The sequence below is a fragment of the Candoia aspera genome, chromosome 4 (assembly GCF_035149785.1).
Source record: "Candoia aspera isolate rCanAsp1 chromosome 4, rCanAsp1.hap2, whole genome shotgun sequence".
NCBI lineage: Eukaryota > Metazoa > Chordata > Lepidosauria > Squamata > Boidae > Candoia > Candoia aspera.
In genome coordinates this window covers 5,091,338-5,107,526 of record NC_086156.1, presented here as the reverse complement: position 1 = coordinate 5,107,526, position 16,189 = coordinate 5,091,338, and the positions used below count along the sequence as shown (strand labels likewise).

Here is a 16,189-nt window from a genome sequence, read left to right as displayed (position 1 = left end):
ATGGGACTTGCTGTTCAAAGCATCCAGAAAAACAGGTTGAGAAGGCTCAGCTAGCATTCTGCATTAGAGCACTTCCCACTTAAACCCAGGTTCAGCCACAGAGTATCTGAATGACTTTGAGGAAGGCAAAGGTTGTGGGGATCTGACAACTGACTGGTCAGTGAAACAGATGACAGATTTGGGGAACTGAGATGAAAAGCCTCTCAGAGCAACATACCTCCTCGCCCCTTTTTGCTATCCATGCAGGACTTTCCTGCATTTTCCATCTTCCTGGCAGCTGACTTAAGTTTTCTATTTCCAAAGTGCATCTCACTTTCTCTCCCAGTTTAATCAGACCCATATCGATGGATACCACGTCGATGGAAAGAGTAGGCCCCTAAGAAAAATTATGTCAAAACGGGGAGTTTGGATATGACAAAAAGACCCAACCATGGACTATTCCCTAAAGAGCTACACTGCCACCAAAACTCAGAAATCTTTCCCAACCATTTCTGCAGATTCCAAGAACTGAACCCATGGCTTTCTGCATGTGAAGTATGTGCTTTATCCCTGGGCTGTCTGCAGGGTGTGGTCAAAAAAATCAAGATGGTGGCCATGATGGCACAATCAAAGCTCTGCCCATTTTTTATGTGCACCGCCGCCATCTTGAACTTTTTGGACCACACCCTGCGGACAACCCCGTCCCAGAGTTTTACCGTACCCTCCATGTCTTGGCATGCCATACGTCTTGGCGAGTGCTCAGAGATGCCCACCAGCATGTATTCTTGGAGACCGCAGAATCCTTTGAAGACAATGCAGTCTAATATGGAATATTGTGGACTGGAATGGGTACACGGTTTTTGAACTGTTTTGATCTAAAAGGCTGTAAGCCAGTGTTTCTCGACCTTGGCAACTTTAAGACGGGTGGACTTCAACTTCTCAGTTCTGGGAGCTGAAGTCCACACAGCTTAAAGTTGCCAAGGTTGAGAACACTGCTCTAAGCTATGTGCATAAAGAGCAGTAGTAATACAATACCAACACAAATAAAGGTAAAAGTAAAAATAAACTTTAAAAATACGATACCAGCGCAAATACGCAAAAATTGATTGACTGATTATGTGCCATCAAGTTGTTGTCAACTCTTAGCAACCACATACAGTAGAAAGGTTTTCTCCAGGGCGATCCATTCCTAAACAGTATCCACTGACATCAAACCAATCATCTATCAGGGCCAAAGAGAATCATAAGTATTTATGATTCCAATTATTGTAAGCCACTCAGAGTCACTTGTTGAGATGGGTAGCTACAGAAATTGAAATACATACATACATACATACATACATACATACATAAGCCATCTCTGAAGGCCTTCTGAAATAGCCAGATTTTAACCAGCTTGAAGAAGAGTACAGAAATGGCAGCTCCTCTCATTTCTGTCCCCTCATTTTTTTCCCCCTACAATGAACTGCCACAGTTCCACTCAGTACCAGCACAATAATAAGACATTATATATATATTTAAATCCAGCACTCTTACAAACGCGCACAGCTACATAAACCATCCCTGCCCTCCCACAATATGCATGACTACAACTTTCCGAATTTCTAGTTAAGGTGACCAAAGGGATGATGCCGTGAAAATCACCTGACCTTGGTGGAGACATTCCTACCTTAAAGTCCGCCTCAATGTGCAAAGTGATAGGCTTCTCAGAGTGAGTGATTTCACATTCTAGATTGTGACAGGAATGACCAGGTTTCCCTCCCGTAATCACACACTCAAACTCACAACATCCATCTGCACCTGGAAAAGGCAAGTCTGTTACTTCTATCTAGAAAAAAACGATCACAATCTTTTTTAAACCAACTATTTTCCCCAAACCAAAATCAGTACCCCAGAACGCACCGTGACCATTTTTTTTTCTTACAGTGGTCCAGTACTTAAATGTAATAAGAGAATATTAGAGCCAACAATAAAAAGATCTTTTACCTATCTTTCCGGTAGAAGGTTCAACTTCCACTATGTCGCAATCAAAGATTTTCCCCCATATAAATGTGATGGCAGAGCTGCTGTTATTATGCATCTACAATTTCAAAAATGAAGGAGCGGTTAATGCCATTATACAGGATAAAAGGCCTCGTTTTCATTTAACTGAAATATGCAAAACCAGTGCTGCATCATTTTTTCCCACAAGACAGCCATGTCAGTCTGTTGCAATAACAACGAGTAAATATTTTGCATAAGCTATTGTGGTTTATGCTCCACCACATTAGATACGGAGTATTATCCTGAGGTAAGTTCGTACTGATGCCAGTGGCTGGAAAGAGAGGCACTAATGGTTAAAGGAGAGGTCAGAAGGATATGAACGCAGAAGATGCAAACAGCAATGAATTACCTATAGAGAATAGTAACCATTCAAAAAGCCGTTCTTGGGTGTGATGCAAGAAATCTTGCAACCAAGAAATCTTTGGGTCTGTTTAACCCGTGAGAACTAGCGTTAGATCTCCGGAACTGATTTTGTTAGCGTGAATTTAAGGTTTAGATTGATATAAGAATTTAATGTGCACGAGAAGTGTAGAAGAAAAAACAAACGAACAAACAAACTTGGGCTGCTGTCGAATTATCGGCCCAAGCATAAAGGCTTGAAATCTGCTTTCCAGAACGAGACAATAAATAAACCACATACTTTTACAGATGAAGGAACACACTTAATCCCCGAACGGCACCGGGCGTAGAGGCAGAAGGAAATGTACCTTAAATGTTCTCCTAACATTCACACCAATGTAGTTTTCTTCTGGAATGATAATAGCGTAGGGTTCTAACAGGAGCTTAAATGGTTCTGTGGAACCCTTGGTGTCGATTTCTAGGGCAATCACATCCTCCTTTCGCCATGCTCCATTTTCATGCGGCTGTGAGTTTTGAGGACTGCGTAAAAAACAGGCTTAAAATTGCTCTTTGCAACGTGCAAAAAGAAGCATCACCAGCTGCGTTTTTCCTTTAATAGAAACCAGAGTTGCATTGTTTCTTCACTGATACGCTAGCAACCTCAAAAATATTGCACCCCAAATATGATCTTTTTCGGTTTATTTTTATTGCTATAATGTACAAAAAAGGAAAGAGAGAAAAGGAAAACTTTCCACAGAATACAAAACTATGTATAAATACCCAAACAAAAATGAACAAAAAAGGAAACAAACAAAAGCATGTACATGTATTACAACAGAAATGTAAAAGGGGCTCTTTTCAAACAACAAATTAAACCTTGCCAATGTAGAATCATCTGTAAGGCCATGAAGACTGGGTTATGTGTCCAGGACTGGGGCCCCGAGTGTGTTAAGGGCCCCGCTTCGTGGCTATATTAACATCTATGGCATTTGCTTACTTGGTGACCATATATATTTATTTAGCTTTTAATTATCTTTAATTTTTCTAATTATCTTATTTGTTTTATGATAGTACACTGCCCAGAGTCGCCTGTTGAGATGGGTGGCTATAGACATCAAATCAATCAAACCATCAGTCAATCATACTGACCGCTTTTTCCATTAAGCTTGCAGAGACCCAATTCAAAGGCTGAGAACAAACACTTTTGCCCCATCCTCTCTTCTACTGCCCAAGAAAAATTGTTCTGCTTCTTAAGTTTTGCCTCCCTGATTAGGAATAAACCCCACGCAACCTTTTCGGAGGGTCTTCCTAGGGGACAAAAGAGGACTAAACTGCAACACGTAGCCTTTCTCTCGCTTTCAGAGGTCACAAGGCGAGGCAGGAAGGACAGAACGTGCTAGGAAGGCCCTTCCTCTCTCCTGGACACACAGAGGTTCTGTCCTCCAAGAGCGCAGAAAATGGATTAATTGACAAGCCTTTGCCCACTTTAAAATATCAAGCTAGAGGAACGGGGAGTTCTGTAGATGTAGGTTTTATTTCATTTTTATTTTAATTAGGGGATGCTGATTTGACTAGGGAAGTTGGGCTAATGAACATACAAAAAATGTTGTCGCCCCAAGCACAAGAATCCATCGAGCCGGCATTCTGGGCACACACGCAGCCCTCAGGCTAGTCCAATCTGCTGGGAATATCAGAACGGGTAGTCATCCCTCTAATGTTCCAGATCACAAACACCATGAAAACAAATAAATAAAACTTACAAAGGTAATTCTGGGATATCCTCCAGCACTATCTGAAGCACACTGTGGTATTTCTTTAGCTGTAAGGGGGGAAAAAGTAGGGGATTATTTAGATAGAAAGAACTTTCAAAATAATGTATTGCTCACTTTAATGGTACTCATCACAGAGATAGAGCAGTAGAGGTAGTCCTTGCTTAACGACTGCAATTGGGACTGGAATTTTGGTTGCTAAGTGATACAGCCATTAAGCAAGGGATCACGTGACCAGACCTGATTTTATGACCATTTTTACTGCGGTCGTTAAGTGAATCAATGGTTCCCTACTGATTTGGCTTGTCGGAAGCTATCTGGGAAGGTTGCAAATCGTGATCATGGGACTGCAGGATGCTGCAACCGGTCATAAATGTGAGCCAGTTGCCAAGTGCCCAAATCGCGATCGTGTGACCTCAGGGGTAGGGCAATGGTCATAGCTTTGAGGACAGGTTGTCCTTTCTAAAGACCCGTCATATCTCCAAACTGTCGTTAAACAAATGGCCGTTAAGCGAGGAATACCTGTAAATGTTTATCATGATCGTAGCAGCTTATCTTTGAAGCTGTGATTTAAGACTGGGGGCAAATCCACGTGGCATCCATTAATCATTTCCTGGGCACCTGTCCACATGCCTCCACCAGTATCTGTGACATCCCACAACTAAGAGAGTCTGAACACCGCTCTGGAAGTGGTGTTTTCCCTAATATGCTGTCTCACAGCATTGTGCGCAGGCCATGCACCAGGGGGCTGGCCTGAAATGACACGCTCTGTGCCAGCAATCTTGTGACTCAAATGTTTCTGCTCTATCTCCTTCAGTCTGCTCCCTGACTTCTTTGCCCACCCTCCGGCCTGTTTTGGCTGCAAGGGAGACCAGAACTCCAGCTTCTGCAGCCACTTCCCCGCCCCCTTTTAAAATGGGTTGGTAGAGTGCTGGACCTAGACCGGCGTCCTCAACCTTAGCAACTTTAAGATGGCGGACTTCAACTCCCAGAACTGACCTAGAGACTGCAAAGCCTTGAAATTGAGCAGCCGTGCCAGGCTTAACTGAATGTATTACTGGAAAGACTTGGTTCTCGTATGAGTTCATTATGCAAAAGTATTAGCAAACAAATCAAGCCTTCCAACAGAACGAATAAAAGCCAAGCATAAGGAAGGAGAATGTGGAAACTGCGTGGAACAGAATGATGGGTATCATCACACTCCCCGATCAAATGTTAAAACAACAATTGATCGACTTCGTGTCCATCTCGAAGAAACCCAGAAACCCGTGTCAGCAGACTGCGAGTCACCAGCAGGGAGAGGGAGCGAGATTGCTGTGTGAATTATATTGTTTGGGTTAGGTGATCTTCGCCCAAGGTCACCGGGCAGAAACCGTTCGAGCCAGCTGCTGGCACCAGGGAGGGGGCATACCTCTGCGGGCAGCTGAAGGGGGGGAAGAGAGGCTTGTGATTTTAAACTGTAGAACACGCGGGAAAGTTTATTCGCAACTTTGGCTTTGTACCAGACACCTTGCTTCATTAAACAGTTCAGCGAGCTAAAGGCCTGTGAGCTGCCATTGAGTGAATGCTCAAGTTACAGGTATGTTCATCTGTGGCTGTACATCTGTTTTGCATTCTTATTCAAGTTTGTTCAACCGCTTTGCAAAAAGCTGATGCGTGGCCTTCAAAAAGGGGCTGGGGGGAGCCCGTACCTGCTTCGGACAGAAACAGAGGGTGAATGGGTGATCGGAATGTGGCTGCAGAGTCCCCGCATGCGGAGTAATAGAGAAAGCTGTCTCTGTATCCAGGTTGTACTTTATCTTCGTAAAGTCAATTTTTCCTTCCAGTGTTAGCGGCTGCAAGTTGGGCTTCATTATCTGCCAGAAGAAAGGGAGCTCTACGTGGCTGTACAAAGACAATAAGACAGGAATATAATGACAACCATTTTTTTCTTTGCAAGCTTAGGAAGAATGGAAGAAAACTCTGAGGTAGACAACTAATCATTGATGCATCTGCACATGATAAATGCAGAGAAACAGCTTGTCCCAGTGAGGTTTTATTCCTGGAGTTCCAAACCACCTTGGATTCAGCGTCCCATGTATAAGTTTGAAAGAGGACCTGCTTTACTGAAATCCATAAACCCTACAAATGAAGGAGATGTACAAAATCCCCAGATAAGCAGTCTCTACCCATAAGCGAGGAACTTTGGATCATGCGTTTGACAGTTAAAAGCCATGTGACTATCCGCACGGCTCCTGTAACTATGGGGCTGTGGGACCAGGATGGTTACCTGCTGGCCATCTCAGGCCCGGCATCTGCTCCTCAAAGGAATCCAGGAAGCTGTGTTCCAGGCCCCCAAGTTGACCCACCTAGCTTGATACTGCTCACTCTGGTCCACAGCAGAGCAGCTCTCCAACAGGTGAGGCAGAGGACTTGGTCCTCACCTGCTACCTAGGCCTTTCAACTGGATTCTGGGGCCTTCCACATGCAGAATACATGCTCTGCCACTGCATTATGGTTCCTTCCAAAAATATGGTAGTCAAATCATCAAGCTATGATTCATCCTTAGGAGTAAGAGGGACAGCAACAAACTCATGTTCTGGATGTAGAAGGCCTGATGGTTCCAGACTGCAAGCAGTAAGGCCAGGGAAAACCTTGGTCTGAGGATTTAGAGCTGCATTTCTCAACTGTGGCAGCTTGGAGATGTGTGGACTTCATCTCCCAGAATGCTTTAGCCAGCATGGGTGGACTTCAACTCTCAGAATTCCCCAGCCAGCATGTTGGCTGGGGAATTCTGGGAGTTAAGTCCACGTATCTTCCAAGTTGCCAAGGTTGAGAAACCCTGCTTTAGAGGATAGTTATCAACTAATCAGATTGTCCAATTGTTTAAATAATGCAGTATCTGACAGCATTATGAACCCAGAGGGACAGCAACGTTGATCTTTTCTGCATGGTGGCTGGACACATGCCCAAATGTGCTTTCTGGCTATAGGCACTCCTTGACAACTTTTAAAACAGTAACCTCTTACTCAGAAGTTCACCACGATGGCATTTAGATGTGTATCTTTGTTCGAACTGCCCACCCAGCATCTTACTGTTCTTCCAGAAAAGCCTGCCTGGGCAAGGCGCTCAGGGGGACTAGCGATGGAAGTCCTGGCAAAGCCAGCATGCCTCATTTGCATGTGAATTAACATGTAAATTGAGTTGTCCCACAATGCAACTCTGAGGGAGCTGTTTGTTGCCACTCCCACTTGCTCTCTTCCTTCTTCTCCACCAGAAGCGAGCACAGGGATGCGTGCCGCTCTCCTCCATTCTGGGCACCGTGTGGTGGGCCTGGAATTCCCCTTTCTTCCACACAGCTCTTGGCAGCTGTAGGGCTGAGAGTTTAGGGCAAAACTAAGAATTTAGGAAGGAAAGAACAACAAAGGAACTTCATCTTTTCCACCAAGATGGATCTAGCAGAAGCCTCATTAAAGTCAGTAAGAAATTCTTTTTCTTCTTAATATGTCTGAGCGTGTGATTCTTTATGCTTGGGAGGGCTGAATGTGTAAGATCCATAACTTGTGTTTCTCTGGCATGCTCACTGAAGCTATCTAAGATACTTTTCTTTTTCTGTGCCAGCTTCTCAGCTGTGTTATAAGCTCTGCTCCATTTCAGTGGCTCTAGCAGGCTGCTAAATTGGCTTCAGGGTACTTTAATCAACAGAGGCGACTCTCACACAAGCAGGAAAACATTGGCTTCTGGTTCGTTTGTGAAGCAATTCAAGATGATGGTTGTTAGCAAGATACACCCAGGATTGCCTCCTCCAGCTGAGACTGACCTGTCTCTGTGTCCAGAGAGAAGCTGCTGGTGACCCCCCATTTCCACAAGACACATAGCTCGGAGGTGTTGCTTTTCTGTGGCAGAACCTACACCATGGAAAAGCCTTCTGCCACAAGCAAGCCCAGTTCCCAAACGTTTTGGCTTCTGGACATCTATTGAAAACAGAGTTGCTCCAAAGAGCCAAGATGAAGGATGATGCCTAGACTGAACAACTGCAACTCTGGTTTGGTGATCGCGTGACTGATTTCCATTTTAGGGTGGATATTTGGTTTTTGCTTTTCGTTGTCTCTATCACCATCAACCAGCTAGAGCCTTGCTGCTGCAGTGGGTTGCAAGGCAAGTAAACCATCAATAAATCAGTGGCAATGGCCAGCAGATGCCATCCCGGCACACCTAGTCCATCAACCCACGAGGCTAGAGCCTCGGAGCAGCCTTCCCATGTCCAGACAGAGCAATCAGTTAAAGCATTATGGGATGGTTCCCATGGGCTCTTTTGTTCTGAGAACTTGTATCTGCTCGTCTCATGGAAATCTGGACTTTGTCAAACTTAATCGGCTGGGCCATATTCGGTCAAGCAAAGGGTAGACAGGAAGCTTTCCATTCTTTACAGGAATCAAGCCACAGAGTCTGTGCATAACCCCACCCTGATATGCCCCAAATTAGGGTTTCTTTGTGCTTTCTGTGTTCTTTGCTTATCAACCATTCTGGGAACTAGCTGCTTTTTGAGAAGCAGAACTGCTCAGCCGCAGTGGAGAAGCTTGGTCTAGGATGTCCAAGGGGCTCCACGTTGGCCTTGTTCACACAACACAATGACCTAAGTCAATGGAGAGATGACTCTGTGATGGGAATACCAAAAAGAAGCCAATGTATCCAGTCAATGAATCCCCAAGGGGCTAAATGGAGCCCAAACCAGACCCAGCCATGCATTGGAGTAAATTAATTCCATCCACGCAGTTGTCATACAGGAATGCTTAAATCCAGGCATTTAATCCCTTTTGCCTATCTAACCCTTCAAGAAAAAGAGCTGGAGAGACTGGAAACAATACTTTCTATTATTATAAAACTCACTGCTGAGATCTGGCAGCACAGGACGTACCTCCCAAACGCTGGCTGGCTACCAAGTGGGGCTACTAAGCCATACTTCAGGCCGGAAAAGGGGCTAATGACAACGAAGCCTTGCCAGTATTCTCCTGGAGCAAGGGAAGATGGGATACCATGTACATCCTGGAGAAGGTAGGTGGGCAGGGTCTCTGTAGTCTCCATTTTTAAATTTTTTTTTCACTCAACGTGGTTGTGTGCTCCCAGAGCCATTGGCACCAAAAGGGAGGCTGCTAGTGAACTGCATGGCTATGCTGTGTATTATGAAAATAGGGCTACTGAATGTCTGGCTGCACTCTGGGGACTCAAGTGGTTGTGCGCATCACTTTCAACCTCACAGCTTCTCATTCCTCATTATGAAAATAAGCAGTTTGACTGGAAAGGATCTTACTGTGTCAAACTAAACGTCAGTGGCGTTTTGTGCAGTTTTACAAACCAATAGAAGTAAGGAACAAGATGGGCAGATGTTTCAAGCTTCCTTTTTGATGGAAATGAACTAAGCTCCCCACGGTGTAGAAACCTACTATAAGTGCCCCACACCTCTGCCCAAGATGCTAGTATTTCTGCTTATGCAGACATGAGGCTGTATCCATGTAATACACTGTATGACTCATCCTAATCCACAGGAAGTACATACATACATACAATTCTACCCATGAAGAGAACGGTATCATTTCCCTCCCACTAAAGTCGGTGTAATTTATGGGAAGTTAGTTGTGACTTAAATCTCACACATCTCAGTAGGGAGCTAAATGCAGCTGAGTCTGGCCCCACCACGTCCTGCTTGCCACACGGTCTGAAAACATCCCCATTCCTGCTCTGCAACGTGAGCATGGTACGTACGTTGTATTTCTCAGAACCAGCGTTTTCTCCACCGTGGAATAGGGGTTCAGTGAGCCAAAGCGTACAAGGTGCTGCGAGGTCACGTCTATCAGCTCGCCGGGCAGAGGACTGCTTTCTCCACCAGAAACAGATAAAAGTTTCAAAGCTATCAGCTGTCCAAGTCCTGGAAATGAACAGAACACAAATGTGTTTTTTTTTTTAATCTTTCAGCAAACATAGACGGCTGAGATTACAGTATGAGCTTACTGTGCAATTTATCACAGAACCCTGGAGTTGAAAGGGGCTACTGGGGCCACCATGTCCAACCATCACTGGGGAAGTTCCTGACTGCAGGACTTCAGGTTACAGGTTGTCCTCACTTAATGACCATTCGTTAAGAGATGGTTCAGACTTACGACGGTGCTCATGCTTATGACCGTCGTAGCATCCCCGCAGTCATGTGATTGTGATTTGGGCACTTGGCAACCAGTTCACATTCACATTTATGACTGTCGCAGCGTCCTGTGGTCACGTGATTGCCATTTTATATTTATTGATTACTGGTATTATGTATGATTTTATTGAATTTTAAATTGTTTTTATTGTGAGCTGCCCAGGGTCCCCCGTGGAGATGGGCGGTGATAAAAACATGATAAATAATAAAATAATAATTTTCAACCTTCCCAGCTAGCTTTCAGCAAGCAAAATCCATGGGGAACGCAATTCGCTTAATGACCACATGGCTCACTTAACTACCACAGTGATTTGCTTAATGACCGCTGTCAAAAAGGTCATAAAATTGGGTCAGATTCGCTTAATGACTGCTTCACTTAGCAACTGAAATTCGAGTCTCAGTTGTGGTCATTAAGTGAGGCCTGCCTGTAAATTATTCCTACAGAGGGTTGGCTAGTTTCCGCTTGAACACACCCCACCAGGGGGAACTCATCACCTCACCAGGTCACTGGTCTCACTTTCAGGCTGCAATTACCCTTAGGAAGTTTTTCTTGACAGTCACTCATACCAAGTTATCATTTATTGGCTGGCTTAGCCCACTGCTGGCTTCCCAAGTTGACAAGAACCACCCAAAGGCCATGATGTTTCTTGGAGCTACACTCTGAACACTTGCTGAGAGGGAGGGACTGGCCCAGAATCCCCCAAGGAGCTTTGGTGGTCGCAGGAGGACTAGAACCTGGGACTCCCTGTCCCTACTCCAGTGTCTTTCCAACTACCCTGCCTCCTGTGCTGGGAGGAGGGACTGGCCCAAAGACCCCCAGGGACCCTGGGTGGCTGATAGGGGATTTGAACCTGGGTCTCCTGCTCCTAATCCAGCCCCCTCCCCACGACATCACCCTGGCTCTCTAATGCAACATGCAAAGCATGAGGTCTCTAAGAATAGACTGAGCTTGGCCCGCGACTCTGTTAATTTGCATCTGGAGCACTCCAACTGCAAACATGATGCTGCCACGGTTCAAGGATCCTGTTAGTGATGCCTGCCCCCCAGCCCGACCCCAGGCATTTTAGGTTTAAGGTAAAAACCGCAGAGAGGTTAGTGGCACACCTGTCACAGTAATCTCGCTGATTTGGCAGTTGTCACAAATGATGATGTATGTCACTGAGAGGACAGCAGAAGAGATGGGCATGAACACCACCTGGAAAGGAACATTTCTGCATCCTCAAACACCAGCAACCACTAAGAAAAATTTAAAGTTGTCGCAAACCCAAACTGTCAAATGGCATCATGAATTTCCCCCAGGATGCAGAGAACTGAAGTGTGGCAATTCTCTGAGAATCCCAGTGCGTGATCTGTAGCTCCCACTGCATTCTGCTGCAACACGGTCCTTAGGAAAGCACCATTTCTCCTTTCAGATCTTACTGCCAGAACAGACATTTCCAGATTATCAATCTAATGCTTTAGGTTTGGCTATCAGGAAGATTAATGTTTTATACAGGTAGTCTTCGGTTAACGACGGTAATTGGTACCAGCAACTCTGTCGTTAATTGACATGGTCATAAAGTGCGACATCATGTGACCACGCCGACTTACAATGGCAGTTCCGGCGCTTCTGGCTGCGGTTGTTAAATGAATCCCGCGTGGACATTAAACGTGACATCACGTGATCGCCATTTGTGACCTCCTGCTGGCTTCCACATTAACTTTGCTTGTTGGAAGCTGGCAATAAAAGTTGCAAAAGGCGATCACGTGCCCGTGGGACGCTGTGACTGTCATAATTGCGAGCCAGTTGTCAAGCGCCCAAATCACGATCATGTGACTGCAGGGATGCTGTGACAGCCACAACTTTGAGGACCCATAAGTCTCCTCATTCAATGCTGTTGTAACTTTGAACAGTTGCTGAACGAATGGTCGTTAACCGAGGACTACTATTTCCTGCTCCTCCTCTTTATCCCACTGAGCCCAGAAGCTTTAAGCCGTTTTCTTTCTGCTGGTAAGCTTCTAATATTATAGGAAAGTGAGAAGTAAGTGTAGCAAAACAACTTCTCGTATGCATAAGAAGAAGGGGGCAGATTTTCTTCTCTCTTCCTTTATTTTTTTATTCACTGGATCTGCATATCACCTTTAAATCAAAATATGATACTTGAAGGAGCTGAGAAGATCATGATGTGAATCTTTTCTTATCTTTCAGCTGTAAAAACAAATTGTTGAAAAAGCACACTCATTATAACCACACGGTACAGTTCTACATAAATCCGCCCAGGACTTTGCAAGCAGCTAATCCTCATGTGGCTCAGAGTGGTAGGCAGCAGTATTGCAACCGAGACTCTCCCCACAACCCGGGTTCAATCTCAGCGGAAGCCGGGTTCTCTCTCGGGTAGCCGGCTCAGGTCGACTCAGCCTTCCATCCTCCCGAGGTCGGTCAAAGGAACACCCAGCTTGCTGGGGAAGGAGACGACTGGGGAAGGCAATGGCAAACCACCCCGCGATAGTCTGCCAAGAAAATGTCACGAAAGCAGCGTCCCTCCAGAGGGTCAGACAGGACTCAGTGCTTGCACAGGGGACCTTTCACCTTTCACACTTTCTGAATTAAGAGCCTCGTGTGGCTCAGAGTGGTAGGCAGCAGTATTGCAACCGAAACTCTCCCCACGACCCGAGTTCGATCCCAGCGGAAGCCGGGTTCTCTCTCGGGTAGCCGGCTCAGGTCGCCTCAGCCTTCCATCCTCCCGAGGTCGGTCAAAGGAGCACCCAGCTTGCTGGGGAAGGAGACGACTGGGGAAGGCAATGGCAAACCACCCCACTGCCAAGAAAACGTCACAAAAGCGGCGTCCCCCCAAAGGGTCAGACATGGCTCGGTGCTTGCACAGGGGACCTCTCACCTTTCAATCCTAATATAAACACCCTAGTCAAATGAATGGGCCCATTGGCTGGATCCTGCTTTTGAGTAACCGAAATGAAAATGAAATGAAAATGGCGCTCTCTAGTTCGCAAGTAGGCTGGACGCATGAGCCACATGACCAGCAACTGACCTCAATTGGGAGAGACTGACCCGGAGCAAGCTGAAAGATGGCTGGCCGAATCCCGAATGGTTCTTGCTCCGCGAAGCCCATCGTGGCCACAGACTTCAGATAAAAAGAAAAGAATGAGCCATTTTAAGGGCTGATTGACAGTGCCAGCTTGCCCCACGAGAAATGCAGGCCCCTGGCTATTTTTCAAAGGGAGGAACTCTTCCTAGATTCAACCCACAAGGAAGGCAACCTCCACCCACCTTTTTCTGCTCCTCCTCAAAAATCGGGTTTTCAGACTTGGGCCAGCTCAGGCAGGGCTGCAATTTATTTTATGGCAGGCAACCCCCTCCTCTCCAATTTGCTGCGGTGCGTTTACACACAACACCCCCTCCCCTCTGGTCACCAGTGGCTGCCTTTTGCAGCCATCGCTTTTTAGTAAGTTCACAGAGGAGCAGAGAAAAGATGGACCTGCCCTGTGCATTTTTTTTTTAAAACCAGGTGAAATGGGCAAGAGTTCAACACTTTCCCGTCCAGCCCACACGGTAAAACCGTGGGGTGGCGTGGTGTTTTCTTTTTTTTACTGGAACAGGAGGGCTAAAGAAACAGGGGGATTTGCCAACTCTAGCTATCACTATGGCCAAAGCAGAGGAAGGGGTTGATATTCATGAAGAGATTTCTTAAACCAGCTTCGTTTCCATCCCGTTTACAAACAGGAGACAAGAAGGTTAACGCTGCAGTGCAGAAAAGCTCTCAGACTGTACGAAGCCTGTAACATGATTGCATGTTCCAGGCAGGGGGGTGATGGGGAGGTAACCTGCATGTGAAGAAAGAAAAGCTCCCCCTTTGGGCATTTTTTCTTTGTTCTGGGGAGCTTTAAGGGAGGGAAAAAACCCAAAATAAATAGACTTAATATTTCCCTCTGAGGAGATTTAAAGAATAAAAGCAGGTGCTCTCCGTCTCTGTTAACCCCTCCAAAAATCAAACTAAAATATCTAACCCCTCCCGCTCTGGAGCTCTCATAATATTCCTGGCCACATCCTTTCTGGCCCCCCCAGAGGCCCAAAATACCAAAGGGTGGCCCCTGGCTGCCCAGAATCTTCCCCTTTTGGTTCTTGTTCAACAGGATTGGGATGGAAAGGAAGGGGCATCCGGATCTGTAACACTTGCCCGAAAGTTAGGCGGTGGCCACATGTCCTTCGGCATAATGCAAAACTTTCCAGTGCTGAGCCCTTCATTTTTGCACTCAAACTGTAAAAATTTTACTCCGCCCACAAGGCAGGCTCCGCAGTCCAAGATGTGTGGCACTGAAAGAAAAACACACGAAAAGTAGTAAATGCCAACCGGGGTGGGTGGGTCGGTGGGTGGGAGCAGCACTGATTGTTTAAACTCCAGCATTGGTGTACAAGGTTCTAGTCCATTGAAAATGCTGAATAAATTTGGAAAAGCAACTGCAGTAATAAGCCTGAGATCCGCCAGGATTTCCACTAGGAAGGGCCGGGGTGAAACAACTTGGGGGAGACAAGGTTCTGCAGCTTTCTGTTCTCAAACCACCAGCCTAATTTATAGGTGCTGCAGGATGGGATCACAGATGAGGTGGTTAAGAACAATTGAGGGATACGGGAAACCAGAATATGTCAGAATATATGATGTGGAGGTGGGATCACTAAATACAGCATCAAATGAAAAGTGGACAATGCAGGCAGGCTTTAATACTGTGTATCTTTCTGTGCCACTCCAGACGCCTGACCAAGCCGCCGTCAGAGAAACCCCACCTGGACAGGCAACCAACTGTGCTTATCTGCCCTGTCCTGGCATCTCTGCCTCTTTGACCTTCTTTTGAAAACAGTGATTTCCAAAACCTAGAACAGTCTGCGGCCAACTGATCCAGGATACTTGTGGTATGGATTCCTTCACAAAAATCAATCCAAGAGTCCTTCTGGAGTGGAGGGAAAGAGTGATAAGACTTTTTCCCCTGACTCTCACAGAGCAGAACATATGGATGAACCTAGATTTTCGACGAGCGAAAAAGAGGGTAAAACATCAACAGAGAAGGGGAGAAAAAAAAGAGAAGACCGAACATCAAGCACATTTGACTAGGAAGCCCAGTTTCAGAAATATTTATCTGAGTGGATTCTTTTAAGTATCCTTAGAATACGTCTAAGTAGCTGCTACTGAAAATCTTCTATGGCACTTTCAGGCCTATTGCTGTCAACAGGAGTTATGTTAGCCACGTCGAACTTACATCCCATGAACTTCAGTGGAGCCAACCTGTAGTTAATTCATTGTAACTAGGTATATTGATAGTCAGGGGCTTTAAAAGAAGACTTTGACAACGCACGGCAGAGGGACGTATCAAAGTCTTTTTGTCATGATGGCCACATGGTCTTTTCAGGTTCACAGACAATATGACACTTAATATAATTTATTGGGGAACACAATAAAAGCCCAGGGCATGGCGACATCTGGTTGGTCACTACGACAAACAGATGCTGGAGCTTTGGCTTAATCTCATATAGTGAATGCTTTGATGACATCAGGAGAACTTCCCTGAAACTATCCACTCAAAAAACAACCTCTCATCATTTGGGTGGGGAAGCAGGGGAGTGCATACATTTGCTACTGAAGCTAAACCATTTAAAAAGCTGGAAGGCAAAGCATCACAAAAACCTTCCCATCGGTGATTGTCACACAGTCAGCTCACGTGTTAAAACAGGAGGTGGTCTTCTGCCTTGCAAAAGGACCAGGAGTGGATATGCTGCCTGGGACTCCACCAGTAAATAATCCTCATAATCAGCAAGATATTCAGGAATAAACTGGATTATGTAGAGGCAACTCATCCCAGGAGCGACAAGCCCACCGTTGCCTGGAAATTTCCCTGG

The 16,189-nt window shown here is 45.6% G+C and overlaps 1 protein-coding gene across 1 annotated transcript in view; it reads right to left on the bottom strand.

Annotated features, from left to right (window-relative positions):
* The window catches only part of DLEC1 (DLEC1 cilia and flagella associated protein), a 54,808-nt gene that overhangs the window by 23,573 nt on the left and 15,046 nt on the right, over positions 1–16,189 (bottom strand). The window contains exons 9-19 of the mRNA XM_063303330.1: positions 16,012–16,185; positions 14,478–14,614; positions 13,332–13,424; positions 11,410–11,500; positions 9,873–10,035; positions 5,822–6,014; positions 4,122–4,180; positions 2,730–2,901; positions 1,966–2,059; positions 1,649–1,779; positions 218–376 (exon numbers count right to left, since the gene is read on the bottom strand). Of these exons, the coding sequence (XP_063159400.1) occupies positions 218–376; positions 1,649–1,779; positions 1,966–2,059; positions 2,730–2,901; positions 4,122–4,180; positions 5,822–6,014; positions 9,873–10,035; positions 11,410–11,500; positions 13,332–13,424; positions 14,478–14,614; positions 16,012–16,185 (1,466 nt within the window). The remainder of the gene's footprint in view (positions 1–217; positions 377–1,648; positions 1,780–1,965; positions 2,060–2,729; positions 2,902–4,121; positions 4,181–5,821; positions 6,015–9,872; positions 10,036–11,409; positions 11,501–13,331; positions 13,425–14,477; positions 14,615–16,011; positions 16,186–16,189) is intronic.